The following is a 16,720-nucleotide window of genomic DNA, read 5'->3' as shown; positions in this document are numbered from 1 at the left end:
ATTAGGATGGTAACAGAAAACCTTTGAGCCATAATCCTATAAAACTAAACACATAAATTACCCTTCTAAAGAGGGAGCCATTCTAGCCTTGTGGTAACTTACATGTAAACTACATCATTACATTTATATTGTCAACTCCAGAATGCTCTCTTCCTTCCAGTGTGGTCAGTTGTTTAGTAATAATAATTGAAACCTAGTGGAATGTGGGCAGGCCAAGCCTAAATTGCAGCAAGAAACGGGGAGGAAAAGAAGGTTTAAATTTCTCCTTTTGCCAGAGGTGTCATGGATCTATCATGAATGCAGCTGAGCAGAGAGCTGTCATTTTAGTTATTGGATAGGGTAGCACATTTATTCCAAAATTTAGTAACCCATCTTTAACAGGTTGTAGGAAGTGCTTCTGCTAATAAAAAAAAAACCAACATTATTTCTGTGAGTTCTGACCCCTGCTTTGTGTTTAATAAGATCTGAAAGTGCTTGATGGAGTAAAGAATATTCCTTCCTATTGCTGACAACAATTTCCCCTCTCCCTCTCCATCTCTCTCTCCCTCCTACGCTTTCCTTGCTAGTGAAGAGGAGACACTGATATGTGGTGAATGATAGGGCTGTGCAAAGCTTTGGTCCACGATTCAATTCGGCCCGATTTTGGTGGCCGAATCTCCAAATCCGAACCGAATCAGAGGACCCTTTAATCTCTCCAAATCAATTTGGAGCCCTGTGCCTGAATCACTGATTTGCTGAATCAGCTTTGAATCCTCTGAATCAAATTGGGGACAGTGATCCAAATCAGCGAATCAAATCATTGTCCCTGATTCAGGCTGAATCTGAATAGAATAGGACCCATTTCACACAGCACTAGTGAATGAGGTCCAAGTCATGTGCTCCACCAGAATGGTAGTGGGTAGGACCTACTATGGCAGGGCTTAGGGCCTTTTGGAGGCTTTTCAGGATTGTATATGAATAACAGATCAGGCATTTGGTTTTTAGGCCATCAAAAGGTTTTTATCCTTTTCTCAACCGAAGTGTGTCTGTGTTGCTGAAAAATAATAGCTCTCTAGAGTTCTGATCCTGGCTTTGATTTTTCTTGTGTTAACTTGGCAAGGCCCTTGTCTTCTCTTTTATCGCCTACAAAATGGTGGCAGCACGAGTAGCTCACAGAGATTGTTGTGAAAAGTAATTGCTTGTTGGTTGTCAATTCTCTTTGGATTGAATCAGCTATTAGATAAAAGTGCCAAAAAGCCCTGCTGAAGTGCCTGATCTATCAGACATGGCAGAGCAGGATCGAGCCAACATGCTGCTTCCTTTAAAGTGCAGTTTTGTTTTTGTTTTGTTTCCCATATCTGTCAGCATCCTATGACTCCAAATTTTACATTTTATTTAGAACAAATTAACATCGTCACTTTTAAGGAAGAAAATTAACCTTTGGTGGGGAAAGGGAGGGGCAGTAGATATTAGTCCTATTATTATGTTGTCAATACTCCCATGCAGGCCTCATCAGATGTCCAAAGGAGTCTGGGATTACATCTTCTTCAGCAAAGCTCCATTTCCCAAGACAGACATTCCAAAGGAAAAGTTGGACAAGCTCAAAGATGAGTTTGAATTCTGGTACCCTGTGGATCTGCGAGCATCTGGCAAGGATCTTGTTCCAAATCATCTGTCATACTACCTCTATAACCACGTAGCCATGTGGCCAGATGAAAGGTAAGAACGTAGGCTAGGCCAAACAAGTGTGGAGAAAAGAATGGTGCATTTGTTGCAAAGTTCTATGCTTTGGACTGTATGCTTTCATTACTGGGCTTTGTTACAAGTGTGTGTAGTATATCGTGTTACCAAGATCAAAGGAAACTTGTTCTTGTTTTGTCTTGCAGCCTTAAAACATGCATTGTGAAGCACTTGTATATAAACTCTGAATTTTTTTTTGGGGGGGGGGGGAGTTGTGAAAATTAAAGACTAGTGTTTTTAATGTTGTGTTACTTCCAGAAACTTTGTTGAAAAGCTCTGTTTGTTCCACAATACCAGAATTATAGAAAGCCAGTGCAACAGATTTTTTTCAGTTTCAGTCCTGCTTTTTAACAAGCCTAGGAATTCTAATGTTTTATAATTAAGCAATGTCCTTTTTGATAGAATTAGTCTTGTTCACATTAAAGGAGAATGGAAACTGTTGGGCAAAAGCAGAGATGAGCCTCTGTTGCAAAATATGAATCTAAAGCTAAGTGTGACTGAAGTTGAGGAATATAGTGTGTTGAAGTAATGATGGGAACACACAAAGTTACCATGTGGCAGAACAGTATATCTTCACTTGTATTGTTGATTTATAAAACTCTCATCTTGCTTGACAGAGACTTCATTTCAACTTTTCTGACTAAAATCAAAGCAGTGTCCTGCAAATACCTTGCCGTTAACGCTTGGCGTGGCAACATTAATCACACTGTGCTTTAGAGGCAACTGATTGGTATGCAAGCAGATGGTACTGCAGTTTGGTTGCTGTGTTAGCATCTCTCCTAGCCCCAATATATATGATTCATTGAACACTTTGCATAAATTGTTGGCAAAGCTGTATACCCTATGTGCAGAAATGTGGGCTTGTGTGGGATTTAATACAGTTAAGCTTCTTGCATTCGTAAAAGATGGTGGAACACCTAGGTCTGCTCATACCTATTTGTTTCCTCGTTCAGTTGGCACTAACTTGAATGCAACTGAAAAGAGAAGCAAGCGGGAATAAGTGGTATATAATTTTAAGAGTTGTAGTGCTTGTTTGCATTGCACGAGTGCTAAACCTTAGCACTTGTGCTGGAGGTCTTTTCACCTTCAAAGTGACCACATTAATCCTCAAGACTTTACTATAGGTATCCTTTTTATTAAGGTTCCATTTAAAAATATGTCCATTCCTACGTGAAAATATTAGATTTTGTTCTTTTTCAAAGAAAAAAAATGTAATAGCTTTTTTTTTATTTTAGCCAAATGCTCTGTATTTTATTTTCAAACACAGAGACAAGTGGCCTGTAGCTGTGAGAGCAAACGGACATCTCCTCCTGAATTCTGAGAAGGTATGGCAGTTCATCTCTGCAGTGGTCAAGACAGCTGCACTCCTGGGTCTGCTTCAGAGCACTGACTAGCAGAGTAACTGTTACAGTGTTGCGTGTGAACTTACTTCCATTATATGTCTCCGATGCCCTTCCTGTTTTTCCCATCCACCAAAGGAGGATTCCTCACTTCTCCTTTCTTGGCTTTTTTGCCACCCTATCTGAATACCTAATACTATCACTCTCTGCTAGTACCAGATCCATTAGTTCTTTGAGAGTCAACCTCAGATACCTGCTTAATTACACCCACGTTTCAAGGTTGCTTTCTGTTTAGAGAGGGGAATTTCTTGTGGTCAGTGCTGATCGGAGTATATTAGAGTGAACATAGGAAAAGGGGGGAAAGCTTATATCCGTGATTCTCAACCAGGGTGCTGGGCCACCCTTGGGTGCCGCTCAGTCCTTTGGAAGGTACCACAGGAAGTGTGAGGAGATGAACGAGGTTTGGGGAGAACAGCAGAAAAAGGCTGGGTCAGGCTCTCCCTGCCTGGTTGCTCTGCTGCCCACATTGCCTAGTCCCTTGGTAAGGAGGGTAAGCCCTGTAGTAATAACATTGTTTTTGAAATAGAGTGCCAGTCAGTTCACAAAAGTTATTGACATGTGCCTAGTGTCTGAGGGGGTACCTTGAGTCCAAAAAAGATGAGACCCACTGATGCACAGATTAAATTTGTTTGACATCTTAATTTTCCAAATAAGTTAAATGTACTTGAGCCTAGCAGTAAACTTTTCAGAAGTGGCTTGGGAACACAGGCACTGAAATCATACTGGAAGTCGGTAAGGATTAGTTTTGAAAAATGTGGTTTCAGGAATGCAGACATTTTTTGAAAATTTTGCCTTGGATTTGTTTGGGACCTAAGTTGGTTATAACTCTTTTTGTCCACCAAAGGTTAACAGAATTAAAGCAAAGCTCAGCAGGGCCACAACAGAAGTAACAGATGCTACTTTCTTGTTATCATAATGTAGGCAGGTCTTGGAAGTTAGAACTTGTTGGAGTCTCAGGAACAGGTCAGCGGCTGAGCCAAGTTTAGAAGTTAGGAGTTTAAAGCTGCCCCTGGGACTGGTCCATAGAGCTAGTTTTTCTGCATATGTCAGTGCAGCATGCTCAGCAGTGTCTTTCCTACATTTCATGAGAGAGAGACTGAGAAAGACCTTCCTCTGAAGTATGCTACATTTTTGCCAGACTGGAAAACACAAGTCTGAATCGAAAGCAGATTTCTGGTATCTCCCATGGTATTGCAGAGTACCATCCATTGAGCAAGCTACAGATCTTCCTTGTGCAGTGAGGTTATCAGTAATGCAAACCAATACAATTTTCCTATTTTACATAAGCGCAGGTTTGCCCAGTGCTTATTATGCAAAACAGCATGGCTGCATCAGGATTTCTCTTGACTCTTTCTCTTTTCAGATGTCTAAATCTACAGGCAACTTCCTTACCCTGAGTCAAGCTGTGGACAAGTTTTCTGCAGATGGTATGTATAAATATGTGTGTATATATAAGTATACACCCAAAAGTATATTTATTTTAGTAATGCATCTTTGGGCATGTTATATGCCATCTTAAAAAGAGTAATGAGTTCACTTCAGCTTTGGTAATTTAAATCATATTTGTTGCTTTTTGCCTGTGAATATTCACCAAACACCTGTAATTTTTAGAAATGTAGTGTGTATTAATGGGTTAAATGAGTGAGTGGCAAGTGATGATCAGCATCTCCTCCTTCTTGCACCCCACCTTGTTTTCTTTGCAGTTTTGCATCTCTCCCCTTGCACATCTAGAGCCTAATAGTGAAGGGATGAAGGGGTATAGAACTTTCTTGCAAGGGTATAGAGTTTGGTGCAAATGTTTTTGCTCTTCCATATCACTTTTCTTAGATGCTGATCCAGCCTCTGCTTCTGGTTATTCTATTCTCCTGCTCTAACAGGGCAGTGTGCCTCACTCTTTGTATCCCTTTTTCTCCTCCCACTTGTAGAACTGTATACAGTCACGTTGACCACTTGCAATTCAGGGGAATGAACAGTTCTTCACAGCTGAGCGTTTTGCCTGCATTTAGCTGGCCCTCAGCGTGAAAATCCAGTTGATATTCAGGCTTTGACCTCTCTCCCCCCTACAGCTGCATTTATCAGTTGTCCCTGGGGCCAGATGTGTTAATCCTGTTTCTTATTTCTCTAGGCATGCGTCTGGCACTGGCTGATGCTGGAGACACTGTTGAAGATGCCAACTTTGTAGAAGCCATGGCAGATGCTGGTATTCTCCGTCTTTACACCTGGGTAGAATGGGTGAAGGAAATGCTGGCAAACAAGGACAGTTTAAGAAATGGACCTGCGAACACCTTCAATGACAGAGTCTTTGCCAGGTACAGCATTGAATGAGTGTGTGGGGTTTGTTTCAAGTTTCTCATTATGATCTGATGTTCATGTTTGTTTTTTATTCACTTTCTACCAAATAATTGCTCATATATTCTCTAAAACAAAAAAGATTCCATTAATTTTTAGACTACCTTGTCTCTACTATTGTGGAGACATTTATAAAATCATTACCATTACCTTTTGAATGTAGTTGCCATTATTATGCAAGTTGGTCTTTTCTTTTTAATGTTATTTTTCTTTTCCCCTTTCTTCCTAGTGAAATGAATGCAGGCATACTGAAGACAGATCAAAATTATGAGAAATTGATGTTTAAGGAAGCTCTGAAAACTGGCTTCTTTGAATTCCAGGTAGGAGGTCTACTCTTTAGAGGGCAAGAAACCAGCTCCTGGGATATATTAGTTTGTGTAGCTTTTTCTTTTGATTCTGATGTCCCTTATCCAAGTTTAATTATTTAGTTCAGTCAGGGTTAGTATTTTATTCAGAAATAAGACAAACTAAATGGATTAAGGACTTAGTTGTAATGGTGCATCTCGGCATTCTGCTTTGGTCTGTAGGAAGCAGCTGTGAGGTTGCAAATAGAACGCTGCAATTTTTAGGTGATCAGTGACTAGCAGGAAGGGACAGATTGTAAGAGTGTTTTCCTTGGTCTTTTTAGCAAGGAAAATTTGCATGAGAAATACAGAAAGTTTATCAGCAGAACTGTTCGGAAACAATATTTTTCAAAATACTTCTTTAAGGTATCTCTCGAAAGTGTTTCCAGAACTTAATGAATTGCAGAGACTCCTTTATATGACTGACTTGACTTTCAGGAATTTGATTAGGTAGGCTGAACTATGTGTAGAATAATATATCACATTTATTGCCTTTTTCTTAGTACTTAATGGTATCTTTTATATAGGCTATTCAGAATGATAGCACGTGATATACAGTTGCAGTTATTCTTGACTTTTATGTCTGTGCCGATTTAAATGTCTTTTTTCCTTAAGAGCCATAATAATATAAAACAATAATGTTCAATTGGCAGAAGTTCATACTCTACTCCCAGCTGTTTTAGAAACATAGTCCTTTTAATAATCCATTATAGGTTTCTAGGTAGCTTACATTTTAAATACGTATTAGGCCAAAGAAATTGGTTTTTTTTTTTGTTTTTTTTTTAAAGAAATGTTTCTCTCTGACAGTTAGAATGTTTAATGGTGGCTATGTTGGCTGTGTTTCAGGCAGCAAAAGATAAGTACCGGGAACTAGCAATAGAAGGAATGCATATGGACTTGGTATTTCAATTCATTGAAATTCAGACACTGCTGTTGGCTCCCATCTGCCCCCACTTATGTGAGCACATCTGGTCACTGTTGGGAAAGGTACTAGTATGTATTTATTTTAAACATGTCTTTTAGGATTGGGATTTGACTTGTTTCTAGTAAACATATATGTCTATATTAATGTTAAGAAAAGCCAGCGAGAAGTTTAGGAAAGAAACAAATTTGCATGGAAAACGGCAGATTTAGAACCACCATTGATCCATTAGAGTTGGAATGATTGCCTTATGTTTTGGCTGCTATTACCTAAAATCTTGAGTTTAAACTGGTAATATGCACATAAGAAATGTATAATTGTGATAGTCTTCTTGTGTAAGTTTAATATTAATGAAATATTGTGATAGTATTTGAAGTGTATGTAATTACAAACATTAATGCTCATATAAAAATGTAATCATCGCTGCTGTGTAGGCTTATCCAGAATTCACTGAAATCATTAGAAGCTTAACTGTTGAGTTCAGTTTAGCCTGGATCAGTCCCATGGCTATGTATGGATATTTTTATGTAAACAGAGGATTTATTCAGGTGAGTATATGAACACAATAAATTCAGATATGTCTCTATTTGCAAGGAAGGTGAAGTAACCTAATTTTAATGTAGTTATTTAGTCAGGTTCAGTCACTGCTATGAGTTGATCTAAGCCTAACCCAAATAAGAACGTGGGGTTCATTCACACGTGGTTTCAACTGCTTCGGCACTCGCTCGCAGTTGAGGATGATTGTCTTATCTGTGTGTCTGAAGAGGACTGAAGAGGCTTATCTGAGATCAACAGAATTTACTGAAGCTCGGACGTGTTAACGTGTGGGATGGGAGGTACTTGGTCTGTGACATGCTGTTTCTGCCACTCCCATCTTTTCATCCCCTGGTGCTGTCATTAGGTTTCAAAGTACTGACATCTCTGAAGATGACTCTTCCTCTGTTTGGGGTGCTCCTGAGTGATAGTCTCCAGTGAGTTGACATCATTGTTGCATTGTTTTTAATTGGCCTTGAGATCATCCCTGAAGTGTTTTCTCTGCTGTCCTCTTGAGTGTATGCCTTGACTGAGCGGAAAAATAAAACTTGCTTCAAGAGTCTGGAAGTGGACATTTGGATGACATGGCCAGCACAACAAAGTTGATGTTAGATCATCATCGCCTCAATATTTGTGGTGTTTGTTTGCAGGAAGACGCTAACTTTGGTACATCTGTCTTCCCACTGGATTTGGAGGATTTTCCACAGGCAGTGTTGATAGTACTTCTTCAGCAACTTTAGATGTCTCCTGTACATTGTCCATGTCTCAGCTCCATACAGCAAGGTGGGGATCACGGCTGCTTGATAACCATGAACTTGGTTTTGAATCTGATGTTGTGATCTTCAGACCCGTCTCTCCAGGTGTCCAAAGGCTGCACTTGCACGTTTGAGGATGTTGGATTTCTTCATCCATGTTAGTCTTCTATGAGAGATGGCTTCCTAGGTGTGGGAAATAATGTTCTCCAGGGTCTCACCATGGATCTGGATTACTGAAGCTGGGGACTATTCATTAGGAGCTTGTTGGTGAAGGAGCTTAGTCTTCTGAATGTTAAATGTTAGTCCTATTCTCTTGTGTCTTGGTAAAGATATTGACAATTGCCTGAAGGTCTGCTTCCAAGTGAGCATACACTACAGCATCATCTGTGTACTGGAGCTCAATAATTGGGGTCAGGGTCTTGGTTTTAGCTTAAAGTGGGCTGAGGTTAAACAGCTTACCATGCATTTGGTAGTTTAGATCCACTCCAGCTAGAAGCTTGTTGGTGGTCAGATGTAACATGGCAAGGAATATTGAGAAGAATGTTGAAGCGATGACACAGCCTTGCTTAACTTCCATTTGAACTAAAAAAGAATCTGTGATAGATCCATTTGTGAGAACCAACACTTGCATACTGTCATGGAACAGGCAGAGAATGGTGAAAAATTTTGCTAGGCATCTGTAGTTCAGAAGGATCCTCCACAGCACTTCTCACCTGACAGAGTCTAAAGCTTTTGTGAGGTCAAAGAAGGCCATGTAGGGAGGCTTATGTTCCCAACATTTCTCCTGCAGCTGGCGAACTGAAGATCATGTCAGTTATGCCTCTTGAGATTCGTGGAGAAGCTCTTTCAGCAAGTGGAAGGAGACAGTTCAGGAGGGTTCTCACAGTGATCTTTCCTGTGGTGGACAACAAGGTGATTCCTCTGTGGCTTCCACGGTTGGACTGTCTTTCTTGGAGATTGTGACAATCATGGCATTCCTGAGGTGGTCTGGGATTTCCTCCTCATTCCAGACCCTTAAGATGAGGGCATGAAGCTGTAATGTGAGCTCCTCTTCTCCCTGTTTAGTGGGGATTCCATCCATTCCAGGTGCTTTGTCATTCGTCTGCTTGATGGTTTTCCTCACCTCCATCAAGGGTTGGAGGGATTCTGAGATCATCTCTGACCGAGTGCTGTGGGATGGAGTTGGTAACACTCATCAGTGCAGAGTCTTAATAAAGAAGGTCTTCAAAATGCTCCTTCCAGTGAGCCTCAATGGCTTCCCTTTCCTTATCAGGTCTCCTCCATCCTTAGGTGTTAAGGTCCCTGAGCGCTTGGACCATAAGTGGCTTTGGTGGCACTGAACAAACTATGCATATCATGTATGTCAGTGGGATGTTGAATCTCCTTCGCGTTGTCTTCCTACTACTTGTTCTTCATATTGTGGGTCCTCCACCTTGGCTTGTTGGAAATTCAGTTTCTTTTATGTGGAGTTTGTGTCATCTTGCCAAGTGCAAAAGGCCTTGCACTTGCAGTCAATTTACTCTTGGTTCTCCAGTTGCTCTCATCAAACCAGTCTTGATGTCTCCTAGTAGAGAATCCAAGCTTCTCTTCATAGGCACCGATGACAGTAGCCTTGAGGGCACCACACATGCTGCTGACATTCTCCTGTTGTTGATTGAAAATCACCAGTTTTTCGCTGAGGCACTGGTGGAAGAAGTTTTCACTTGCTTGGGTCCTTGAGTCCTTCTACATTGATCTTCCATTGCTTCTGCTGCCGTTTTCGTTTGAGTGACATAATTGAGCAGGTGAGTCAGTGATCAGTCCAGCAGTCCGAGCTTGGGTGATACTGACATCTTTGTAATCCCAGGCATGGAAGATGACATAGTTAATCAGGTGCCGATGCTTAGATTGTGGGTGTTGCCATGATGTCTTGTGTCTGATTTTCTGGTGGAACAAGGTGTCGGTGATGGTGAGTCCATGTTCCATGCATTTCCTCAAAAGGAGGATGCCATTGAAGTTGACCTTTCCTCCTCCTTCTTTGCCAATTGGTTCTGTTCCCAAAGGTTAGAGTCCCTTCCGACTCTGGCATTGAAATCACCAAGAATAATAAGTCTGTCTCCCTCCAGAATGTCAGAAAGGACTTAGTCGAAGTTGGCATAGGATCCCTCCTTGGTTTCATTGGTGGCATCAAGAGTCAGGGTATACGTGCTGATGACGATGGCATATTGACTCCCTGCCAATATGAGACAGCCATGAGGCGTTCATTAGTTCCAATAGGGAACTCATTTATTTGGTTTATGAGTTCATTCTTAATGGCAAAACCAATTCCATGAAGTCGGCATTCTCCTTCCTGTTTACCCTACCCACCATCTCCATTTCTTTGAGGTGCCCATCTTCTGCTCACTGAGTTTCGCTCGGTGCAGCTATATCAGTGTTGTTGCCTGAGGTTCTCAGGCCATGAGTGCAAAGCGGCACTCTGGGCTTTCACCATTAGGGTTGTCCAGGAGGGTCGTGATATTCTAGGTCCTGAAACTGGTGGCATGTCTTCATTGGTAGTTTGACCACAGTAAAAATGATCCCATTGGACAGTTATCAAGTCAGGAGGATTTACAGAATACTGTATTAGGTGGGCTATGTTTAGGGCACCTTTTCTAACCCTCTCTCTGTGTGGAGTAAGCAGAGTGGATCCTGAAGAGGGCTGCTCAGTTACGGTTACAGCTGGCAAATTGCACTTCTGTCTTGTTCAAGTGCTAGATGACTTCCTTGTAACTGCCGATGTTTCGCGCCAGTCCATGACTAGGAGCTTCCAGACCTTGCAATCCTGCTCCCTTCACCATTAGCTTGTCCTCAAAGGGCTTGAGGAATGTGCTGGAAAAGCTGTTTTCATGGAAGATGCCTGTGCATGACTTCTTTTATCATGGAGAAGCACATAAGCTTCCACATGGCTTTAGACAGAAGGGGCCTTGATCCAATGGCAAGGAGACCAAGACAACTGGGGATCTTGTTCTGCTTCAGCCTTCACCCATCTTTGCAGCCTTTGAGATTCTAACATCTTCCTCCTACTTTGCCATTGAGGACTTCTAGACCCATGGCTGGGGGTTGGGCAGGTTTCTTATAGTGGTGACTTGTACTCGCTGTGTCACAGCACCGTCAGAGGTTATATGTAGCTTTTCAGGGGGGAAACCATAAGTTTTTCCGTCTTACTTAGATCACTATAGGTATAACTTAACTGCTGTAGAAGTAAATCCTAAACTGGTAAATGAAGTTATGTAATTGTATATCAAGCGTGTGTGTGTGTGGGCATTAATGCACTTTCACAAGTGCTGCTAATTAGGAGTATATTTCTGTCCTTCACAGTTGAGTTACAGGGTCAGTGTGTTGGAGTACTGTAAAGCTTAAGCTCTTCACTTCTCTCTGCTGTTTAGCTTTCATTTAAGTTGTAATAGAGAAGCCACCAGATATTCATGTCAATTAATTTTCCTTCCTGTCATTTCTGTTGTTAAAGCCTGACTCCATCATGAAAGCTTCATGGCCAGTAGCTGGTCCTGTGGATGATATCTTAATTCGCTCTTCCCAATACCTCATGGAAGCAGCTCATGATCTCCGTCTCCGTCTCAAGAACTACATGACACCAGCTAAAGGAAAGGTAAAGTTGCTATAACGTGCATATGTAACCCTTCTGCCATGCATTTATGGTAGTAATAAGGGCTAGGCTCAAATTTAGAGGTTTAACAGTAAGCTTCTAAATCTAGCTTAAGCCCCCACTGAGAAATCTGGGAAAATACATTTCAACTGGGTGTTCTAAAGTGAACAAACTTCCCCACTCTCGCAGGCAGTGTTCAGCTGAAACAGGGTTTATTACTAGGGAAAAGGGAACACATACATAAATTGAAAGAAAACCATAACTATTAAACATTAGCTGAATGCTGAAACAGTTAATAGTCTCAGTCACTGGTAAACTAATGCAGGGGAGCTACCACCTATTCCAGGGGTGGGCAAAACATGGCCTGCGGGCTGCATCCAGCCCACAGTAGGTCCTTTGGTCCTGCCTGGCCCAGACACAGTCCAGCAGTGTGGCAACATCTTGCTGCCCCTTGGACACATAGTGGGGATGGGGTGGCTTTGCAGCTGGACTGCCTTTCTAGGTAGCCCAGGTGGCGGTGGCTCCTTCTAGCTGCCGCCGCTGCTGACCCCAACCCCGCGGTACTGGCAGGGATCTGCGCTGCACAGTACAGCCCCAACCCTGCGTGGCCTGCACCTGCTCTGGGCTCTCTCAACCAGGCTCAGCAGCAGTGGCGTGGGACAGAAGCTGTTGTTCAGTTTGGAGGGGGGAGCGGCCCTCCACCTTGCCACTGCTGGACTATTCCTGCTGCAACCGCCCAGTGCCTGTGCCATGCTGGGCTGCCTTGCGTCCGTTCTGCGCTGCCACCATTGTCCCATGGAGCAGCCCAAAGGTGATGGTGGTGTAGATGCAGGGCAGCCCTGTGTGGCGTGGGCTCCAGGTGGCAGCAGCAGGAGGGGGAGGAGCCACTTTTCTCCCCACACCGAGAAACAGCTTTTGTCCCACACTGCTGCTGCTGAGCCTGGGCAGGCAAGCCTGGAGCAGGCACAGGGCGCACAGGTTCAGATGTGTGCAGCGTTGGTCCCCGCCAGTACCATGAGGCTGGGGCCAGCAGTGGCAGCAGCTGGAAGGAGCTGCTGCCACCTGGGCTGCCTAGAAAGGCAGTCCAGCTGTGGAGATACCCCAGCCCCACTGTGTGCCCAGGGGGAGGCAGGATGCACCACAGGTGGGCAGTGTGGGCCAGGGCTGTGCCCAGGTTTCGGCTCATGCACGCACACACCAAGAATAAGACTTCATTTTAAGCTATTATGCAATCACCTCTATATACACCGCCCCTGGACAACTAATATAGGACAACTAATATATAAATAAAATTAAAATAAGTTATTGTCAGTGTTTGATTTTTAGTACATACTGTACAAGCTCCATTAACTGGCACCTTACAAGCCGGCATGTTCTATTAACGGGCATGCCAGCTAGTAAGATAAAGTGAAACTGGAAGCGCCCCGTCCCCCATGGGCCGGGGCAAAGCAGCCTGTGTCGGGCCTGCCTCCCTGTCCCTTGGGGCCTGTGGGAGGGGTCGCGATGTGACAGAAGAATAAACAGCCCGAATGGGCAAAGATGCCTGTTCGGGCTTTTTAATTAACCGGCATATTTTGTTATCCGGCACCCACCATTTCCCATGAGTGCCGGATAATGTTTTTACTGTAATTTGGTGTTCTGGTTTTTTGTTTTTTCTTCCCAGTTCCAAGATGGCAAACCCCCTTCCCAAAAGGAGTACTTCTGGGGGGAACCAGGGGGGACTTCCGGTAGGGCTTAGGGGTGGGACTTCTGGTCCCAAGATGAAGACCAGGGGATGGGGTACCTGTCAAGGGGTGGGGCTACCCTTGAGGCCCTTGACAGCTGCCCAGTACTTGTTAAATGGCCCTCCAAAATAATTGCCTGTCGCTGATGTAGCCCAATCAAGTGGTGAGGGAGACTTGCCCAGAACTGCCATTTGGGACTTCACCACCTAGCCAGTTAAGTTGCAGGGATGGAGGCCCGCCCCAGAGGATTCTGTTTCTCACTCCCAGGGGTTGCTACTCTGCTCTGGGGCCACTACCTCCTGCACCAGCCAAAAGAGTAAGTGCTGCGTGGGGAGTTACTGCCAGTCTTCTGGTAGGGGTCATGGCTAGGGATTGCTGCTCTTCCTGCTGCTGCCAGAGGTTACTGCTGGTCCTCTTCAGATTGCCTGTGCATCCCCAGCTCTTTTAGACTCTGACCAACTTTAGCAGCAGGTTCATTTTCAGCTTTTTTACCTATAGCAAATGTCAGGTTTCCATCTGAACCCGCTATAGGGACTAGTGCTCATATAAACACATTCCCTTGAAGTTGATAAAGCACAAAGCCATTGAGGGAGTCACTTCTGTCTTGAAGCTCTCCTGCTCCTCTGACACTATTCTTGTACTAAAACTAAAGGGCACCCTCCTGCAGATCTGCCCAACTCACAGGACAGCCTGACATTTCAGTGACTTGTGCATAACTTTGCATTAGCAACATTTTGTGTGCCTACAGACTTGACAGTTTGGGAAGGAAGGGCTTGAGGGCACATTTGGTCCACTTGCCTTTTACATTTGCACATTTTTAACCCCAAATAGTAAAACACAGGCCCACAAACGGGGACAACAGGCACAAGATGCTCCCAGACTTCTCAGCATCCATATTAACAACAGTATGCAGAGAGAGAATTCTCAACATTGTCAGTATAGAACATAATCATAGCTGAAATGCATAACAAGCAGGGTTACACATGCAAAGTTATTCATAGTAGCTTCAGAGAATCAGCTCAGATGACAATTGTTTTTCTTGTCTTCCTTTTTCTACAGAAGAGTAGCAAGGAAGCACCCCAGAAACCTTCTCATTGCACCATCTACGTAGCAAAGAACTACCCACCCTGGCAACACAACACCTTGTCAGTTCTGCGCAAGCACTACCAGGTGATGTTTTGTTGATGCTTCTTGGGATCACTTTATTATAACAACAGTTCTTATGGGCTCTTAACTTTTATTTCACAGGTAGAAAAATAAACTTGTCACAGTTTTTTGAACGTAGGGAGGAATAGTCTTAACTTGTTTTAGTATGCTCTTATAACTCTCCATTAGATCCAATAAAAATGTCCTTTGGCACACTGTTGAGTTCATAATATGACTATGTTGCTTTGGACATTTTTAATATGTAAAGTAACTGACCAGTGTTCAGTTATATTTAATCTTTTTGCCAGTGAATACCTCTTGTAAAATATTTTCCCCCCAAGAATATTTCAGAAGAAATATTGGCCATTATCATATTCGTGCTGCCTTATTATGCAAGGAATCTTAAAAACATCCATTCTGGTCTTTGGTGAGTATTATATTTGGTGACTTTGCAGGGAATGTGTTGAAATGCTATAAATTCTTCTTGCTTGCAAGTGTAAAGAAAGCTGATTTTAAAGCAGCAGGTCCTGTATTTCTTAGCTACCAAACCTCATCCTTTAATTGTTGTGACTCATGAATAGTTTATGATTTAAAGTGAACAAACATTGGTTTTCTGAAGATAAGCCACACTGGAGTCCTACCTGTATGTTTTTTCCAAATTGAGTCAAAGTTGGCTATTGCATCCGTAGTCATATGGCTCACTGCTCTCAATGGGAGCAGCTGAGCAAGTTCCAGAGCCAGTCAAACTATGCTTCATATCTGGAAAGGGGAGGTTTTTTAAAAAAGGAGGTTAAAATATGCTGTAGGGGAAATTATGGCATAGTTAATGTTATAGGTTTGTGCACGTAGCTTTGCATGGCTGAGGACACCATGCAAAATGTTTTCCAGTTTACCTCTAAAGTAGTTTAAAATTAATTGGAGGGAACTACTCAAGGTCTTGTGGGATCATGAGACCTTTGACGAGCATGCAGAGCTGGAAGAAAGTCATTTATAGGAAGTTGGGGAAGTGTGAATGAAGGTGTAAAGGTGAATGGCAAACTGGTGGGAGGGTGTTGCTATTGAATGTTTAATGGAATGTTGATCAATGTTTCAGGCTAATGGAGGACAGTTGCCAGATAACAAAATAATTGCCATGGAGTTGAACACCTTGCCAGAGCTGAAGAAATACATGAAGAAGGCTATGCCTTTTGTTGCCATGATTAAGGTAGGTGTCACAACATGGCACAGTTCTTGACTGCCGCTGTCTTACTCTTAGCAGAATTCGTGGTGTGCTTTAGATGTTTGGTACAAATCTAAAAGTATTTGCTAGGCATTTGGTTTGTAAGAGGGCATCAGAACAAAAAACCTGATTGCTAAACTGGAATGTGTGTCCTGGTGTTTCACTTACTCAAGATTTTATTGTGATATTTTATTTATTTATGTTTTTAAGGTTCCCTCCGAGTCAGGAATTTACATGAGGATCTTGATTTTCATTCTCTTTAAACAAGGTTTATTTGTTAGCTTAAACATTCACTTGTTCTCTTTGGTCAATATCTGCTGAAATAAAACAAGTTGGTGGTATGGCATTCTCTTGAGATTGTGCTACTTTAACTCTCCATTCCAAATTATATACAGCCCCATACAGAATACATCCTGTATACATGATTTTAGAGGTTAAGGAGAAAAGACTTTGTTAGGAAACCATCTGTATATTTGGTTCTTTTGAGGCTGCAAAGCTCTCTATGGATGCTGGAGCTGCCATCTGTCTTGCTTTGGCTTCAGATGGTCCCATTTCTGACAGCAGTGTTTCAAATATAAATGTGTAAGGCAAGCACATTTTCTTCGTGCATCCCACATTTGATGCCTTTATCCAGCCTTTGTTAGATGGCTTTCCTATGTTCTGTGCCTTATGGTGTGCATAGATGCCCCATATTCCAAGTTTAATTTATATTAATCTTTTTTATGTTCGTGTCACTGACAAGGGGGTATGTAATGGACAAGCCTGTAGTTTTATCCTTATGTAGCTCATACTGTAAACTGCTATTACAGAGCCTCGCCACTGGATGCCAGGGAACCTGTTTGTCTCGAGTCGGTAGTTACCCTGAGATAAGCTGCAGACAGATGACACCTACTTTGGTGTTAGTCACACTGGTGGAGTTTTACCCTGATTCTTTTGCATGTAATTCTGCCCCGGGTTGGAAGAAGTTATTCTAATTTAGGGGTTTG

General features: G+C 42.6%; 1 protein-coding gene across 1 annotated transcript in view; it reads left to right on the top strand.

Moving 5' to 3' along the window:
- The window catches only part of LARS1 (leucyl-tRNA synthetase 1), a 46,379-nt gene that overhangs the window by 22,442 nt on the left and 7,217 nt on the right, over positions 1-16,720 (top strand). The window contains exons 20-28 of the mRNA XM_090020933.1: positions 1,486-1,698; positions 2,987-3,044; positions 4,483-4,546; positions 5,245-5,428; positions 5,698-5,788; positions 6,659-6,799; positions 11,508-11,648; positions 14,429-14,539; positions 15,609-15,719. Coding sequence (XP_089877059.1) covers positions 1,486-1,698; positions 2,987-3,044; positions 4,483-4,546; positions 5,245-5,428; positions 5,698-5,788; positions 6,659-6,799; positions 11,508-11,648; positions 14,429-14,539; positions 15,609-15,719 — 1,114 coding nt within the window. The remainder of the gene's footprint in view (positions 1-1,485; positions 1,699-2,986; positions 3,045-4,482; positions 4,547-5,244; positions 5,429-5,697; positions 5,789-6,658; positions 6,800-11,507; positions 11,649-14,428; positions 14,540-15,608; positions 15,720-16,720) is intronic.

This window comes from Crocodylus siamensis, chromosome 10 (assembly GCF_052110815.1).
Source record: "Crocodylus siamensis isolate JL-2025a chromosome 10, ASM5211081v1, whole genome shotgun sequence".
NCBI lineage: Eukaryota > Metazoa > Chordata > Crocodylia > Crocodylidae > Crocodylus > Crocodylus siamensis.
The sequence above is the reverse complement of the archived record's forward strand: the minus strand, read 5'-3'. Positions and strand labels throughout refer to the sequence as shown.